Below are 17,722 nucleotides of genomic sequence, written 5' to 3'. Positions count from 1 at the left end.
TGGTAAAATAAACTTTGGTAAATTATAAGTTGGTTAATAAAAAAATAAAATAATAACAACTGGGATTTATGTATTTTACAACATGTTAGGGTTACTGACTTGCAATATTAAATCACCTTCATTTCTGGATTCCTGTAGATACATAACAAAAACTAACATTTATAAAATGAAACATTATAAAATAATGTTTATAAAAATTAAAGCAAAATACCGAACGTTTATTGATAAATTCTTCGAGAGCATTCCTATGTATATCGACCACGTGTCTGCTTAAGTTAGATCTTTGAGAAAATCTCCGTCCACAAAAGCTACAGCTAAATTTTGGAGTTACCCCACATTCAAATTTTGAATGCCTTTGAAGACTTCCTCTATGCATATACATCTTGCCACACTTATTACATATATACTCATGTCCGTTAAACATATAATCTGAAATTTATATTATTTTATGTAATATTAAAAAAAATTATGTGATTTATGATAAATAGACCGTATAACATAAATTAAGCCAATATACATAATATTAATTATTGATACTTAGAAATACAGATTTTTTGGAACAAAAAAAAAAATAAATAAATAAATAAAACAAAATAAAGCATAATCTTAATGTAGTAAAAAATGTATATTAAAATAATAATATCGTGTATTAAATAATAATACAGTATAGGTAATTAAAAAAAAATAATAAATATTTATATTAACAACAAAATATGTTTATTTAACACTCATTACTTCAAAATTAAATTAACTGCTTAAATATTGTTTCAAACAAAAGTAAAAGCTTCAACATTGTGATTTCACAGAATAAAAACATTTAGAACAAAAAACATAAAATTTAGCAACAAAAACTCAATATGCTAAAAAGTAAATATATTAATAAGCAACTTTTATATCATAATAGTTTTATTCAAACATTTCAAATGTACAATTCATATGCTTTATTAATTTACAATGATTACGTTAAAAAAAAAGTTTAAAGATATATTAGGATTAACCAAAATCAATTAAAATCTTGTCTATAATAGTGTAGTTAAGATTAATAAAAATAAGAAGTGAGAGTCAATAGAACTAGAAATATAATTAAACATAATCATTTATAATTTTTATAAATATGACATATTTTGAGTTTTATTTGTTATAATTAGAGACCAGAATTTTATGCATTAGCATGTTCATAATGAGTGTATATACTTATATTTGGGTTTGAAATGTGGGTGATTCAGACCCAACTGATTCCATAGAACAAATTTAATTTTGCATATTATAATGTGCATAATTTTTACAATCTTGATAAATAATCAAATTATTTCATATTTTTATTTTGGAAATTGTAATTAAAAAAAAAATTTACTGTCAACACAGTATAAAATTTTATCTTCTCTAGTTCGACACTGTGTTGATAAACTATTTTAAAAACATAAAATGTTTTTTATTATATTTAAATATTTTGTAGATATACACTTAGATATTGAAAGGTCCAACACCCCTAATTTTATTATATTTATTTGTTCTAATGTTTGTAGTTGTTTAAAATAATATATATTTATGATCCATATTTTAGCATATTTTTCAATTATTTTTGCATATTAATACATATTTTGAATATTTTGCTTTGCATATTTGCATCATATTTGCCACACTATTAGTGCATATAATTCCATAGTCTCTAATTATAATGCATCAGATCTTAATCAAGCCAATTTCCCTTTAATATTATAATAATCATTATACTCATCATTAGTATAATTAATTTTAGATTATGGATCTTTTATACTTAGAAAAATATTTGAAACATTTTCTTTCATTCACTGACTATATTTTAAAAATTTCTTACCCTCCTCATAAATACATATAAGTATCAGAATTTTTGAAATTATCTAATCTTGAAATCAGAAGAAAAATGCTAGATATAAAATTTATCAATAATTTAGTTCTGAGTAGTCATTTTTTTAAAAGGGTTTCCTATAATTAGGAATAATAAACAAATTTTTTAAATCACCACTTATAAAACTATTTATATAACAATCCTATGGTGTAAGAACCGTGTAGATAATTATTTTAGACCTTAGTCTCCTAGATTTTTAGTTTAATTAAAGTATTAAATAAATCTTTGACTCTGACCATACAAAGTTTTGTCTTAATTTGGAAATATGTATATTTTTATTATTTATTGCAAGCCTTTCACCACTTTAATTAATATTAATAGTTTTTACTTATATAATTTAATTATGGTCTTTAATATTTACTAATACTTATTTATTTTCTTTGTAAATTGCTTTTACACATAGAAATAAATAAAGTTATATAGTTTTATTCATAAAATTAATAAGATACTGAGATTGCTTGATTTCTACCACTTAATTATTGATTAATATTCATTTTGGGTTACAATAGTAAAGCGTATATAATTTAGGTCAGTGAAAAATTGTAAAAAAATAAAATTAGTATTTATTAAACACCAACTTGCAATTTAATAATCAATACTAATAAAGACTTAAATAACTAGAAATTTAATTTGGATTAATTTCTGTGCTATAGAAGTTTTTAAGACAAATTTTATCTCAATTAACATAATATAATCATAATCCCTTCATTCACTGTTGTCTAAAATAGGTTTTAAAAAAAAATAAATATTTTTGGCAGATAGTGGTGAAATCCAAATTTAAACATGAGTTTTATTACAAATAATAAAAACTATGTAAAAAGTAGTTTGGTTAACTCAATGATAAATAATATCTATATTAAATTATTGTCTCTAGTAATTATTGCTTATGTTTTAATTGTTTTTGTGATATATTCTTGAAAACTACTATGAAATATAGTGTATATATAATATTATATATATATATATATATATAATACTATATTAATATAATTAATTTCTTTTCAATATTTCTTGTCACTATATGATTCTAAAACAAAAAATGTCTTTATTTAAATAATTATACAAACATTCTTGTATTAAAATGTAGATACATTTTTAACAAGTAAAATTGACATGTTTTTAAAATATTTTTCATCAATAAATATTATAAAATAGCAATATAAATGACGATAAATACAATTAAATACCAATAAAATACATAATATGATTTCAATTAGATAATATAAAAATTCCTATATTTTATTTATTTATTTATTTTTTTTATAGCAATAAATTAAATTCTTAAATTAGTATACTAGAATTTATATATTAGACATATAGAATGAATTTAGTTGAATAATTGAAAAATAAGTATAATTTAAAAAATATATTAAATAAACACATGCTAAAATTTTTATATCTAGCTAAACAAAATGTTCATTATAAATAATCAACATTTATTGAAATCCCCACACACTGTACTGGTGATGGTAGTGGTAAATGTATCCATACACAATTAACCACTGTGGAAAAGATAATAAAATTTTACCAACATTGCTACAATGTGTGTTGACTTTTAATGTGAATTTATAATTTTTTTTGTCAAGATCTGAAGGATATAAAATAACCTTAATTTATTGATTTTTTTTTTTTTTTTTTTGGTTTTGGTTAGTCAAAATAAAAAAGATTTTAATTATAGTTTCAATAAATATTGATATTAATCATTTCAATTTAAATTGAAAAAACTTATTATGGTTTTGGTAGTTAAAATGTTTAATAAAGCTTCCAATTAATTTTGATTTCCCTGATTTTAAAAAGGTTACAAATTTGATAATAGTTGTTAATGGTTCAATTTCAGTCCTTACTTATCGCAGATACTATTTTCAATAAAATAAAATATAATTACATACAAAATTACTAATTAGTAACAATGTTTAATTAGGTATGTAAAATATTAAGCTAATATAATAATTTTAGTCTTCTAAATATCAAAAAATACTTGAAATTTTTACAACAAAATATTATGCACAGAAATCATATGTCTTCTCCAATGATGTTTTAAAGCAAATCTTTTCGGACAATCTTGACATATAAATTTTGGTTCAACGCCACACTTAAATTTTAAGTGTAAATTCAGACTACTTTGATATTTGTAAACTTTACCACATTGAGGGCAAGTATAGCAATCATAATAAGTACCTATAAACACAAAAATATGAAGTTATTTATTTATTATTAATTTTTATTTTATAGGTTTAATTTGTTCTTTATGTTAAACACTAATAACTAAGGTATGTAATAAATCAAAAAAAAAAAAAAATTCTGTAACAAAGACAAGCATAAAGTATGTAACAATAAAAAACTCCAATAATTAACATTTTAAAAGTAAAAAGCCAAATAAATTATAAGTTATTGGAACTAAAATAAAGCTTTTGATATTCTTTTAAAATACAAAAATAAAACCTAACCTTAAATGATATTAAAGAATTTAGATTTATAATTTTATTTTAAACTTTTTTATAAATGCCATTTATGATGAAGAGAAATTTAATATAAAGAAGAAGAAAAGATAATTGCAGACAAAAAGGGGGAAAATATCAAGCATAAAAGAAACTTACCTAAAAAGTATAAATATTAATTATGATTAACTTTGAATCAAGTTAATGTTGTACTACGAGTATGTTTACATTTTTACTACTTCAAAATCTGTCAAAAAAATAACATGAAATGTTATAAAAAGTAATCTTTCATGTTTTACAAAAAATCATACTTTGTTACTCTCTTATTCTAACATATTTTAGTCTTAGACAAAATATTGATAATATTTAGTGGTTGAGTCTTCAGCTTTTTTAAAACTACAAAAATTTAACACTGATTCTAACTAACTAACCAAAGGATTATTTGATTTATTATTTTTAATCAATGGTGAAAAAGATATATTAAATTTCATTATTTTAATCTTTTTATCAGGTGAAATTATAGAAACAAATTTTTTTAGATTTGTAAATTGGTTATTTTTTTATTCCTCATTTTTAATTCTACAAATAGATCCTGAAATAAAGTTTTAATGATCAAAACTAAAAGCATAAAATTATAATGAAATAATATCATCTCAAGTATATTATTGTTTTTAACTTATATAAATCAATAAAACTTAAAGAACCATGTTTCTATTTAGTCTATATAACTTATACATTGATAATATATATAAATTGTGTATACAGTAGTATTTATAAACTATAATTAAAAAAATCTCACAATATATTAATTAAACATCAATTAAAATCAAGAAAAAAAATACAATAACATATACTGACATCAGCAGATAATTAAATTTAATTTGAAGTATGATGATAGGTTTTATTATGTGATATCATGATGTGTGTACGGAGTCTGTGACTTCTGCTGAATAAACGATTGCACATCCTACACCTGAATTGAGGTAAGACCCCACATTCATACCTTCTGTGATTGCACAGACTAGGTTGATGTTTATACTTCTTGCCACACTTAGGGCATATATATGATTTAGAAATTTTACCTTCGTTGTTTATTAAGAAAGAAGCTAAAATCAACAACACAAAAAATACAAAAATAATAAATGAATTGAAATCAATGTATGTTAGAATTAACATTTAAAAATATTTTAAAAATAAGCATAACTCATAAAATTTAAAACTAAATACATATAATTCTTAAAAGTATCTACACATGCAAGGTTATAAGTTAAATAACAATTTTAATTTGCTCATTAAATAAAAAATAATACATTAAAATTAAAATATTTAAACAAACAATTAATCACAAAATATAATTATCATTTTAAATATCAATTTACTTCATAAAAATCTAAATAATAATGCCATGAATATTAGCTACGTGTAATTTAAGTATGTCTCTGCGGCGACATTGTTTTGAACAAATTGAACAAGTAAATTTAAATGTTGTACCACACTCATATTTAATATGTCTTGACAATGTGCCTTGATGTTTATATTTTCGATTACAAATGTTACATGAAAATTTCTTGATGTTTTCTATAGAAAAAAAAATATATATTACAATACATAATATATTTTATATAGTGAAAAATTAAATACATTATACCAATAAATTAGAAGCAAATCAATAACTCAATATCTTATTACACTGTATTCATACTAAAAAAGTAATTTGTATCATTTAAAAAATTAAATATAAAAGTAAATTATTAAAAATGTTCAATAAAATCTATTAATATTATTGAGTTAGATATTAAGTATATTTATAAAATTACTAGCTACATGTAAAATGTATGATAAATATATTGTTTTGGTATTTACCTTAGGCCTGATTTACCTAATGATATTGAAATGCCAATTATCAAATACAAGTTACAATTAAAACTTATAAATATATATTAAAAACAAGCATAATTTATTTCAATTTTTCTTAAAGCGTTACACACACAACATAACAAATTGAATAACAATTTTAATTTAATCATTAAGAGGACACTCACATTTATTGTCTTTGTCTTACTAACTTTTTTTTTTTTTTTTTTTTTTTTTTTTTTTATTTTTTATTAAAAAGAATATATACAATCTGTATTAACTATACAATGAGTAATATGGTTGATTTATTATATATACAAAACTGGACGGCTTGATGGAAGGGAGTGTCCAAGCAACACTACTTCAATTCTAGACTTTTATTTATGTTTTTTTTTTTTTTTTTTTAATGGTTGAGGAGGTCCCTGGGCCAATTTCGCTTTAGACGACGTGGAGGGTTATCTGGGAGAGTGACGGATGCGAGATTGGAAATGAGTGGATTAGGGTGGTTTACTGTGTTATTGTGAAATAATTTATAGTAATGGGAGGCTAAGGTGCTTATGTATGGGATATTAAGGTCAGAGTGGAGTGATAGGTTGCTGACGTACCAGGGTGCGTTTGTGAGGAGACGAAGACAAATTGATTGGAAGGATTGGAATTTTTGAATGTTGGATTTTTTGGAGGTGCCCCATAGCTGTATTCCGTAAGTCATTGAAGGGCGGAGAATTTGTTTATAGATTAGTAGTTTTGTGTTTAGTGGGAGATTTGATCTAAGAAGGTGTTTCATTTTGTGGAGTTTAAAGTTGAGTGATTTCCTTTTTGCTTTTATGTGAACTGCCCAAGTGAGTTTACTGTCGAGGTGGACTCCTAGGTAACGGGTGGCTTGTGCTTTGGGAATCGTGTCGTTGTTGATAGTCATGGGGGGGCTATGGTCAGGACGTAGAGTAAAGGTTATGTGGGTAGATTTATTTGGATTTATTTTGATTCTCCACAAGTTGAACCAGTTTTGTAGTTCGTTGAGATGGGATTGAAGATTATCAGATGCTATGGTTAGGTCAACATTAGTTGATATTATGCCTGTGTCATCTGCGAAAGTAGCAAGAGTGGTGTTCTCGAAGTGAGGGATGTCGGAGGTAAATATATTGTAAAGAGTAGGTGCTAGAATACTTCCCTGGGGGACGCCTGCTTTTATGTAGTGGATTTGTGAGAGCTCGTCCTCGCAGCGAACGACAAAGGACCGGTTTTGAAGGAAAGATTTTAAAGTTAAAAACAGGGGGGCTGGTAGAAAACGTAATTTAAATAGCAGACCTTCGTGCCAAACGCGATCGAACGCCTGAGCTACGTCGAGAAAGACGCCAGTGGAGTACTGTTTGTTTTCGAGAGTTTGTGCAATTATGTCGATTAGTCTGTGAACTTGATGGATAGACGAATGTTTATTTTTGAAACCGAATTGAGTGTGGGGGATTATTTTATGGCTTGCTAATATAGGGTTTAATCGCTTTAGTATAATCTTTTCTAGAATTTTTGAGAGTGAAGGTAAGAGGCTGATGGGACGGTATGAGGAAGGCAGGTCAGGAGGTTTATCAGGTTTTGGAATTAAAATAATTATGGAGTGTTTCCAAGAACGAGGAATGTGGGAGAGACGAAGAATTGAGTTGAAGATGAACGTTAAGAGAAGAATGGCTTTTTTGGGCAAGTGTTTTATAATTCGATTTGTTATGAGGTCGTGGCCTGGGGATTTTTTGTTTGATAATTTACTGATAATAAATTGAATTTCGCTGGGGGAGGTATGTTTAGTGGGTAAGGACATAGGAAGGCAATTGGTTAGAGATTTTTCAATGAAGGATGTGTGATCGATGTTGTTGACGTCGGGGTGAGGAGAGAAATTGTTTTCTAGAAGAGAGGCAAACAGGTTTGATTTTTCTAAGTTGGTCTTAGCGAAGGATCTGTCAGGATATCTAATTGGTGGTATTACATTTTTTTTATTTAGGATTTTTTTAGTAGCTTTCCAAATAGAATTGTTTGAGTTAGATAGAGAGTGTAAATAACGTTGGTAAGTTTCCGTGTTGTGAATGCGTAGAAGGTTTTTGAGGGAGCACGCAAGATTGTTATAGCGACTTTTGTCACTGGGGAAGTGGGTATGGTGCCATCGGTTTCTAGCTCGGCGTTTTTCAACAAGCAGTTTTGAGAGGTGTTCAGGGAGAAATTTTTTATTGCGGTTGGTGGGCAAGGAGGTTGAAGAGTCAAGCGCGGCGTTTTTTATCAGCGTGGTGAAGGTCGAGACAGCAGAGTCTATCTCTTCAGTAGATTTTAAAGAAATGTTTAGAGATATCTTGTTTTCAACGATGTGGGAGAATTTTTTCCAATCGGTTATCCCTGGGGTGAGAGTGGGGAATTTTTTCAGTGAGACCAATTTATTATTTAAAGTTAATAGGATAGGAGTGTGATCAGACGAGAGGTCTGCGAGATTGGCAATATTATAGTTGATGTTATTAGGAAGAGTGTGAATGAAAAAGTCAAGAATGTCGGGGACTCTGTTTGAATGTGATGGCCAATATGTTGGATCAGGAGGAGATAAGTATTTTAGGTTGTTAGAAAGTAGAGATCTGTGTAGCGAAAGGCCTCTAGTATTGGATACTCTAGATCCCCATAAGTTATGTTTGGAATTGAAGTCACCTCCGGATAAAAATGTGTTACCAAGGGATTTGAAGTACTGAGTGAAATCATTGTCGGTTATTTTATTAGCGTGTCCCGGTGGGCAGTATACAGATGAGATTGTTGTGGGTACATGGTTTAGTGAAATTGCTATATTTGTAGCTTGAATGGATGGAGTTTGGAATTGTGGAAGTACAGCGTGACTAATGTTTGTTTTTATTATTAATGCAGAACCAGCATGCGCAGTACCATCTGGGTGATCGCAATGGTATGTTGAGTAACAGGGAATATGAAAGTTTGAGTGTGTGGTGAGGTGGGATTCACTTATTAGAAGTATATCTATGTTATTTACAGTAAGAAATGCTTTTAGTTCATTTTTTTGTTGCAGTAGGCCGTTAGCATTCCAAAGAAGGATGGATATCGGGTGGAGAATAGTTTCGTGATTATTTATCATCTTTAGAAACTATAAGTTTATTGATAACAGTGGTTAATAGAGAGATTAGAGGACAGATTAGGTTTTTTAGTTCTTCGAGAAAAGATGAAAGTTTGAGGGATATGTCTGGATCGGGGGGAGTAAGATTGGTTGGATTGTTTGCGTTTTCGGTGGTGGCTTGAGCGTATGTTTTGGGGAAGTTTGAGGCTGAAATTGAAGTAGCGTTTACAGATGTTGGGTGAACATAATTTGATTGAGGGTTAAAGGTTTTTTTTGATTGTAGAGTAGATTGAAATTCTTTATGAACTGGGCATCCTCGGTAGTTCGCAGGGTGGTCACCGCTGCAGAGAGCACATTTTGCTGGAAGACTCTGGGATTTTTGGCATGAAGTGGACAGGTGGTTGGCTCCGCAACGGACGCATTTTGGGGGATGGTTACAATAAGATTTAGTGTGTCCGAACGCTTGACAACGGAGACATTGTATTGTTAAATTGTTGGCTCGGGGTTCTTCGATTTTTATTTTGGTGTAGTACAAAAAACCGATCGAAAATATGTCTTTATTATTGATGGCTGGCTCCAGGTCAATAAAAAAGAGGGGGAGAGGAAGTTTTGTATTTCGTTGGAGAACATTGGTGATGTTTCTGACTTGATGACCGTGGGCAAGTAATTCATTTTTGATTTCTTCTATTGGTGTAGTGTGGTGGAGATTTCTCAGTATTACCCGATACGCCCTATCTTGTTTCAGTTGGTATGTATGGAAATCTGCTTTGGACTCTTGCAGAAATTTGATAACCAAGCGGTACGAGTCTGCTGAAGTAGTGGAAAGTTTTACGCCATTAGTTGAGCTTTTGCATGAGAAATGTTCACTTTTGATTAACTTTTTTATGGAGTTACAGAAAGCATTGAAGTCATTAACTACGCGAATGAATATTGGTGGAGGTGGCTTGATAACAGGTGTGGTTGTTTCAGGTTCTAAATCCATCTCGGTTGATTGGTTGTCGTTTTGTTTTTCCGAGGGCTCGGTGTAATTTGAAAACAGTGAGAAACGATTTGATGAAACAAATGTTTTACTTTGTTGGGTAGGAGAGCTAGGTGAGTGGGGCAGCGAATGTTTACCATTTTTACTATTTTTATTTGTTTTCACAGTGAACCCGTCGGTTTGGTCGGAGATTTGTTGAGAAGTTACATTATTATTTGACACACTCTGTAGACGAGATTTTGATATTATTAATGGTGGGACGGATTTAGGTTTTTGATTAATCTGTCTTACTAACTTATAATATAGGGATACAGTAAGTTTATGTTAAGGTGTTTAGTCATATTTAATTTTGTGAATTAAATATTACAATAAATTTATCAGCTTTCAAATTGAATAGTAAAAATACTAAAAATTAATAAAAAGACTGGCGTATATTTTTTTAATATTCTAATTTTGAAATGAGTTATGGGTATTTTTAATTAAAATATTTTATTTAACGCTTATAAATTGCTTAAAAATAAACATAACATATAAAAAACACCTTCAATAAAACACAGCCAATGTTTTTACTTAGAAATTTGTTAAATCAATTCATACCAAAATTAAAACTAAATTTGAATGGCTCAATATACATTTGCTATGTAATGCACTAGCAGGAAGATTAAGTATATTGTCCTCTTAAATATAATATAATAAAATAATTTAAAAACAAATTTTATAAAATTTAATCACTATTAGGCGCAACTAGTAAACTTTGAGTATTTGCATCTTAGACCTTAAATTAGCACTCCTATATATTTTAATAATGATTCATATTTACTAATGTATTTCTCTGACTTTCCCCACATGCCTACATAAACAAACATTTATAGTTATGAAAATATCAAGCTAATTCTAGTAAACTAAATAATATAATCGATCATAATTATATTAAAGTAGATAACTATTCATTCAATATCCCCATATTAGATTGTTTCTATGTAAACATATTATCTTCATTAGTTGATCCAATTATAATCTATAAAAGTCATTAAATGATGTCTATAGATAATAATGAATAACAATTACTCTCTACTTCGCAATTGTATAGGTTAATTAAATTTTTAATAATTTTTAATTCAATAATTTAAAAAAAAATTATTTTCATAAATATTTTTAAAACAAAACATTTCTGTATATTGGATATATTGTCTTTATCAGTTCTAACGTTTCAAAAGAATTACTTACAAAACATTAATTTATTAGTTTATGCATGTGTTAAAAAGTTTATCGTCTAAAGCAATAATACGATTTTCAACTAGTAGAGCATTCTCTTTAAACCTAAAAAAGTATTTAAAAATATTACAATGAAAAAATTACCATAGGAAAACTATAATTTTTATTTCACTCAAAATACTTAGAAAGATTCTTACATATTTGTATTTTAAATAAAATAAAACAAAATACAATGAAATTCTTTTTTTAATTATAACACATTATTTATGTTACATACATTTCATACATATTACACATACATTTAATCAAAGATTTATTCTAAATCTGGGGATCATAGATTTATGTACAAATATCATATGAGTTTTAAGTTCATTTTTATATTTAAATTGTTTATGACAAAATTGACATTGAAATTGTGGACTTACACCACATTCATATTTTTTATGTCTTGACAGTGAAGTTTGGTATTTAAATTTTCGATTACAGCGATTACATATAAAGTTCTTGTAGTTTTCTAAAAAAAAAAAAAAATTTGTAAATACAATATATTTAATAAATAGAAAATTAAAAATATATAGCATGATACAAACAATTCCGAGCCAGTAATTAATTATTATATGGAAATATATTTTATTTAATTAAGTTAATTATTAAAATTTTGTTTTCATTTTTAAATAACCATACAAACATGCATCTAAAGTATAAACTGTATAGTCTATACTAATTTAAAATACCTAACTATAACTACAAGACTTTAGAAAATACTTTTGTTATTAAACATAAATAGGGCCAACCCAACAAACTGAATTATATGATCAGCTGTTACTTCACAGACTTCTGAATTGAAACCAATGTTAAAATGTAAAGTACCATCAATGAAATTATACAGAATATGAAACATGAAAATATTAAAAGTTAGGTTCTAATGAACTATAGTAGATACATATGATATATTAACTATTTCACCTGTAGTAATAGAATTAATACTAAAATTTTAAAATGAAAAAATTTTGCAATATGGTAATTGTACATTACTTCATTCAGTTATGATATATGTATATATATATACACACAATTAACAATAATAATACATTATTTCTTATATTCTACTAACTTTAAAAACATACTTTGCTCACATACTTTTTTAATTTTATAAGTAAATAAAATATCTAAAAAAATTGATTAACAATATTATTTAATATATTTTAGTTTTTAACAAACTATTAAAAGGTTACATTTCAAATGAATGACAATCATAATTTAAAACATAGTTTAAAGAAACAAACTTTTATAAGATACAGAGTAAACTAAACAATATGATACAATTTATAAATGCAAAAAAATTCATAAGACTATATTGATAATATATCATAGAAACTGAAGAAAAAATAGAAAACATTTGCTTGTAAACATTGTAAATATTTTGTAAACTTAAGATGGAATTCAAATCTTGTGACCTTCTCATTGTGTCACTGCTATTTAGGATTTAAAAATCATATTTTATGCTCAAAAAAATATTCACAGAAATAAGTAAAAAAAAAATTTAGTATAAAATAATTTATATCTGGCTTTACTTGTTTAAAGAATATTTTTAATTTAATACAACATTAAAATCAAACAATTTATTTTTACGGCTATACAAATTTAATTAAGGTCTCATTTCAATTTTTGGGAATTACAAATTTATGTACAAATCCCATATGAGCTTTAAGCTCATTTTTATATTTAAATTGCTTGTAGCAAACTTCACATTGGAATTGTGGGCTTACACCACATTCATATTTCTTGTGCCGAGTCAAATTTCTGCGGTACTTGTAAATACGACCACAGCTACAAATGAATTCACAACGATTGTTTGGTTTACGACACCGTCTTATTATACCTAGAACTATAAGTTAAAGATCACAATGAGTTTCTAAAAAACATATCTAACATTAAAATTAAATTAAATAAACCAACATTTCAATAAATTTAAAGCTCTTTGGATAACTAAAAAACAATAAGCACTTAGGTTATAACCTAATTTAAAGTTTGAATATAAATCATATTATTATAAGGATTGAATATAAATTTTATATTACTAAAAGAAATGTTAAAAACAAAAATAAATATATTATAATAACAAGGTCAAAAATTTTAGTCTAAGAATAGGAATTACTTTTTATAATTTACATAGTTTCATTAAAAAAATGCCATACTACAATTATTGGATTTACTGTTTTTATATTCAACATTAATATTACAAACACAGTTTCCTCTCGTAAATTGATAACATTTTCAAATATTAAATCATACAAATTACTTAGTACATTTGATATAAATCAATAAGCTTGTAATATGGCAATGAGACAAAATGAAAATGAAATGATTTATGTAAGGTCATAAAATCACAATATTTAAATATAAATAATGATATTTTTCATGCTTTTGAACACATTTTATAAAAATAAGATAGAATCTTTTCTTCCAAAAAATAAACAATAGCCAGGAAATATTAAAGAAAATAGATAGAAAGTTATAGATATTCAATGCTTTATTCCTCTCAAAATTGTTTAGTACATACAAATAATATCCAATGATCCCTTGATAACTAAAAAACTTCACAACTAGAATTTAATTTCAAACTTAAGTTGAATTAAAGTATACTTTATGTAACTTTAAAAAATTGTATAACAATTTTACTTTTATAAATTATAACAAATATTTTAAACATTTTAGACTGTTACTAAACAATGCTCCTAGGATATTGTTGGCACAAAACAAATTATAAAACTGAAGATAGATGATTCAATAATATTTAATATATATCATACAATTAATATTAAATTTAGTACCTTTAAACAAACAGTTTTTAAATATTATATAACATAATGACAAATATCTAATACATATAAAAATAAAGGAACTAATAAATTGATAATCATCAACACAAAATGCGATGTACTGTTCGCATATGACCCCTTAAACTTGACTTTTGTGTGAAAAAGTTGCTACAAATTTTGCACTGGAACTGTGGTGGTACTCCACACTGGTATCTTTGATGTTTTTTTAAATTCCTCACATATTTGTACTTTCTGTCACATCGCACACAAACAAAACAAAAAGGACCAAGTTGAAAATGTTTAGGAGTCTGTGGATGTTCATTGCAATTAAACCATTGAGCTAAAAAAATATGAATACATATTAACATAATATTTAAATAAAATACACTTCCACAGAAAATACATGGATAAAAAAGATAAGAAATTAATAACTAATAATTGAAAATAATTTCAAGCATAAAATGGTTTAGTTCAGTTTTCCCATAACCAAATTTTAAGATTTTTACATTTTAAAATGTGATGAAAAAACTCAAGATCCAATTTTAGACATTTTATATTAATATATAATCATTATTTTAGATACATAGTTATATAATTTATGTATATTAAATTATATAAATTTGATATCAAAAAAAAATGTAATATTTATCTAAAATAGGTTTTTTAGTTGATGATTGGATCAACATGCGTGTATTAGGTATTGGGAAAGCACTTTGACCAACATAAAAATCAATAACTAACTACAACTTAAAAATAAAATTTTTTTTTTTAATTTATCAAACATCAGATTACAAAAATGTATACTATAATAATATACAATATTATTTATCATAGAAGATTTTAATATAGTTAGATAATTAAAATATGTTAATTTTATAAATTAAAATAATGTAATGTATGTATGTGTGTAAAATGTACATTCATATTGCAAACACAATATAATATGATTATTTTAAAATATGGATTGTAATTATTCTTAATAATAATAAAAATAAAATTTACTAGTATACTAAAAATTATAACATAACACTATCCAGAACAAGTAACAGCAGTTAAAAAAAAAAACAGTAATTACAGTGATACAAATTCAATTTTTTAATGGGTTTATACTATAAGTGTTAAAAAGCATTTCAATGTTAAGTTATTATGTAATACAAAGACGTATATTATAAATCATATATGTAAACATTACAATCATTAGATTGTAATAAAAATATCCATGTAGTATTTATTCAAAATCTATTTTTATTTTCATTATCATATTATTTAAATATTCCTAGAAAGGACAATGAAATGCTTATTTTTGATTTGAAACCAAAATTTTTTTTCTAAAATTATTCTTGTAATATGATTAAAAAAATAATTAGAAACAAAGATCATATTAAAATTTAAAATAGTAGTATGTCAAAATGATACTGATTAATAGCTATGATTTATACTTTATATTATCATCACCTTATTAATCAAACCCTGTTTTAATATTTATTATAAATATAATTTAAATTTTTTGATTATTTAAAAAAAGAAATGGTTTATGGTTAAATATATATTACAAAACATTAAATAAAACAATTCTTTCAATAGTTTTATTAATTGTAAATTTTAACATCATAACTTATTAACACAATAACTATAAAATTAAATAGAATATGAGTGCATTATGATTTTGTATCTAGTATAATATACATTAATTAATATTTTAATATAATCAAGGTATAAAAAACTTACGTTAATAAAATATTTATTTATTAATTCACTTTAACTAATAATCATGTGTACATCTGCTAAATGAAATTTTAAAGTAAATGTATGTCGAAAACATTTTCCACACAAGTTACACTTAAACATTGGCTGGATACCACATTCAAATTTAAGATGCCGGTTTAATGTGCATTTTTGCTTATATCTTCTTCCGCATCCTTTAGGACAAAAGAAAATTGACTTCTGATCTAAAACAAAATATTAATACAGTTTAAGTTAATTTAAATTCAAAAATAATTAACTATGTAATAATTTATTACAAATACTCTAATGAAGTAATAAGCATGACCAGTTATGAAATCCTGAATTTTTAAAGGCAAAAAATTGATGATAGATATATTAACACATTTATTTCTATAATATTATACCATACTAAGCAACTTAAATATTTTATATCATTCATGCATTTACCACCAAGCGCACCCATATACCTAATATTTTTAATCCTTCAAGAATTTAATTTTTATAAAAACATACAAATTAATCATATATTTATTTCTGTATTAATAAATTATCAAAATCTTTGATTAATAATAATTTTCAAGGATAATTTAAAATTATTAAATTAGATCATTATATTTTTCATATAGTTATAAAAATATAAATACAGCAATTTATAACTAAATTCAAATTAATGATAATATCATTATTTATTTTTAATCATACCACATCATCCTGTACCATAGTAAACAAATAATTAAACTCTATTTGTTTCAAGTCCTATATTTTTATTACCAATTTTTCACTTACATTTCCCTCCACACATACAACACCGCCAATAAAACAACTTTTTTCTAATATTTTTTGTAAATATAATAGAGTATAAGTATTAAATTAAACTTATAATACAGAAAGTATGATATATCAGAACAGTTTAATAAACAAGAAAATTTAATAGATAAAAGTATTGATTATAAAACAATAAAATACTATAAGCCAATAAACTTTTTCAAATCTACAGATGTATATAATATGTGCCTATTTAACAAAAATTATTTTATCAAATCTACTATACAAATAATTACTATCAGTAATAAAAAAGCTAATTATCTGACATTAATAACTAATGAATAATTAAATCATCAACTTACTTTATTTTATGATATATGTATGACTTATTCATAAAATTAAAATCAATATTGAAATACCAACTAATAACATGCAATTAATTACAAACAATTAATTAAACTTATAATATTTATATTACATTTTAAATGAACAATATAATATAGAATATAGATATGTTAATTAAAAAATACCATTGATGATAAATTGACTGTAATACATAAAATAATAGACTTCAACTATAGTTTTGAACTGTGATAAGAGAAAGAAAGTTAGGTAAAGCATTAAAATGGAATTTTCAAGTTTGTCAATATTTAATTATAATACATATTATATATGTAAGACCTATTGGTAGTTATTTAAAAAATATTGTCATAATTTATTTCTAATAATATCATTAATATAGTAAAATAAATTGCTAATATGGTATACCAAGTATAATAGACTAACTCGATAACAATAAAATTTTAAAATTATTTCTTAGTCTTATTGACAAGATTTAGGCATAAACTTCTGACAGTATTTTATCTGTATAATTATTATTAATTATTTGAAAATTACAAACCATCAACAAGTAAATAAAACAATACGTATAACCCTAACCATTATTTTCAA

General features: G+C 25.0%; 1 protein-coding gene across 30 annotated transcripts in view; it reads right to left on the bottom strand.

Annotated features, from left to right (window-relative positions):
• Nucleotides 1-17,722, bottom strand: part of LOC112596273 (longitudinals lacking protein, isoforms F/I/K/T-like) — a 169,302-nt gene that overhangs the window by 49,922 nt on the left and 101,658 nt on the right. For 2 of the 30 annotated variants that reach the window (XM_025341820.1, XM_025341852.1), the window contains one exon: nucleotides 16,025-16,230. The exons of 18 other annotated variants lie outside the window; for them this stretch is intronic. In XM_025341820.1, the coding sequence (XP_025197605.1) occupies nucleotides 16,040-16,230 (191 nt within the window). In that variant the 3' untranslated portion in view covers nucleotides 16,025-16,039. Of the gene's footprint in view, nucleotides 1-99; nucleotides 430-3,860; nucleotides 4,067-5,187; nucleotides 5,433-5,705; nucleotides 5,905-11,742; nucleotides 11,974-13,095; nucleotides 13,348-14,367; nucleotides 14,622-16,024; nucleotides 16,231-17,722 lie in introns of those variants that run through there. 10 more of the 30 variants (XM_025341811.1, XM_025341835.1, XM_025341812.1 and 7 more) reach the window with 10 other exon arrangements.

The sequence above is a fragment of the Melanaphis sacchari genome, unplaced genomic scaffold (assembly GCF_002803265.2).
Source record: "Melanaphis sacchari strain LSU unplaced genomic scaffold, SCAv2.0 Contig31_pilon_pilon, whole genome shotgun sequence".
Classification (NCBI taxonomy): domain Eukaryota; kingdom Metazoa; phylum Arthropoda; class Insecta; order Hemiptera; family Aphididae; genus Melanaphis; species Melanaphis sacchari.
Note: the sequence above shows the minus strand (reverse complement) of the source record. Positions and strands in the feature narration are given on the sequence as shown.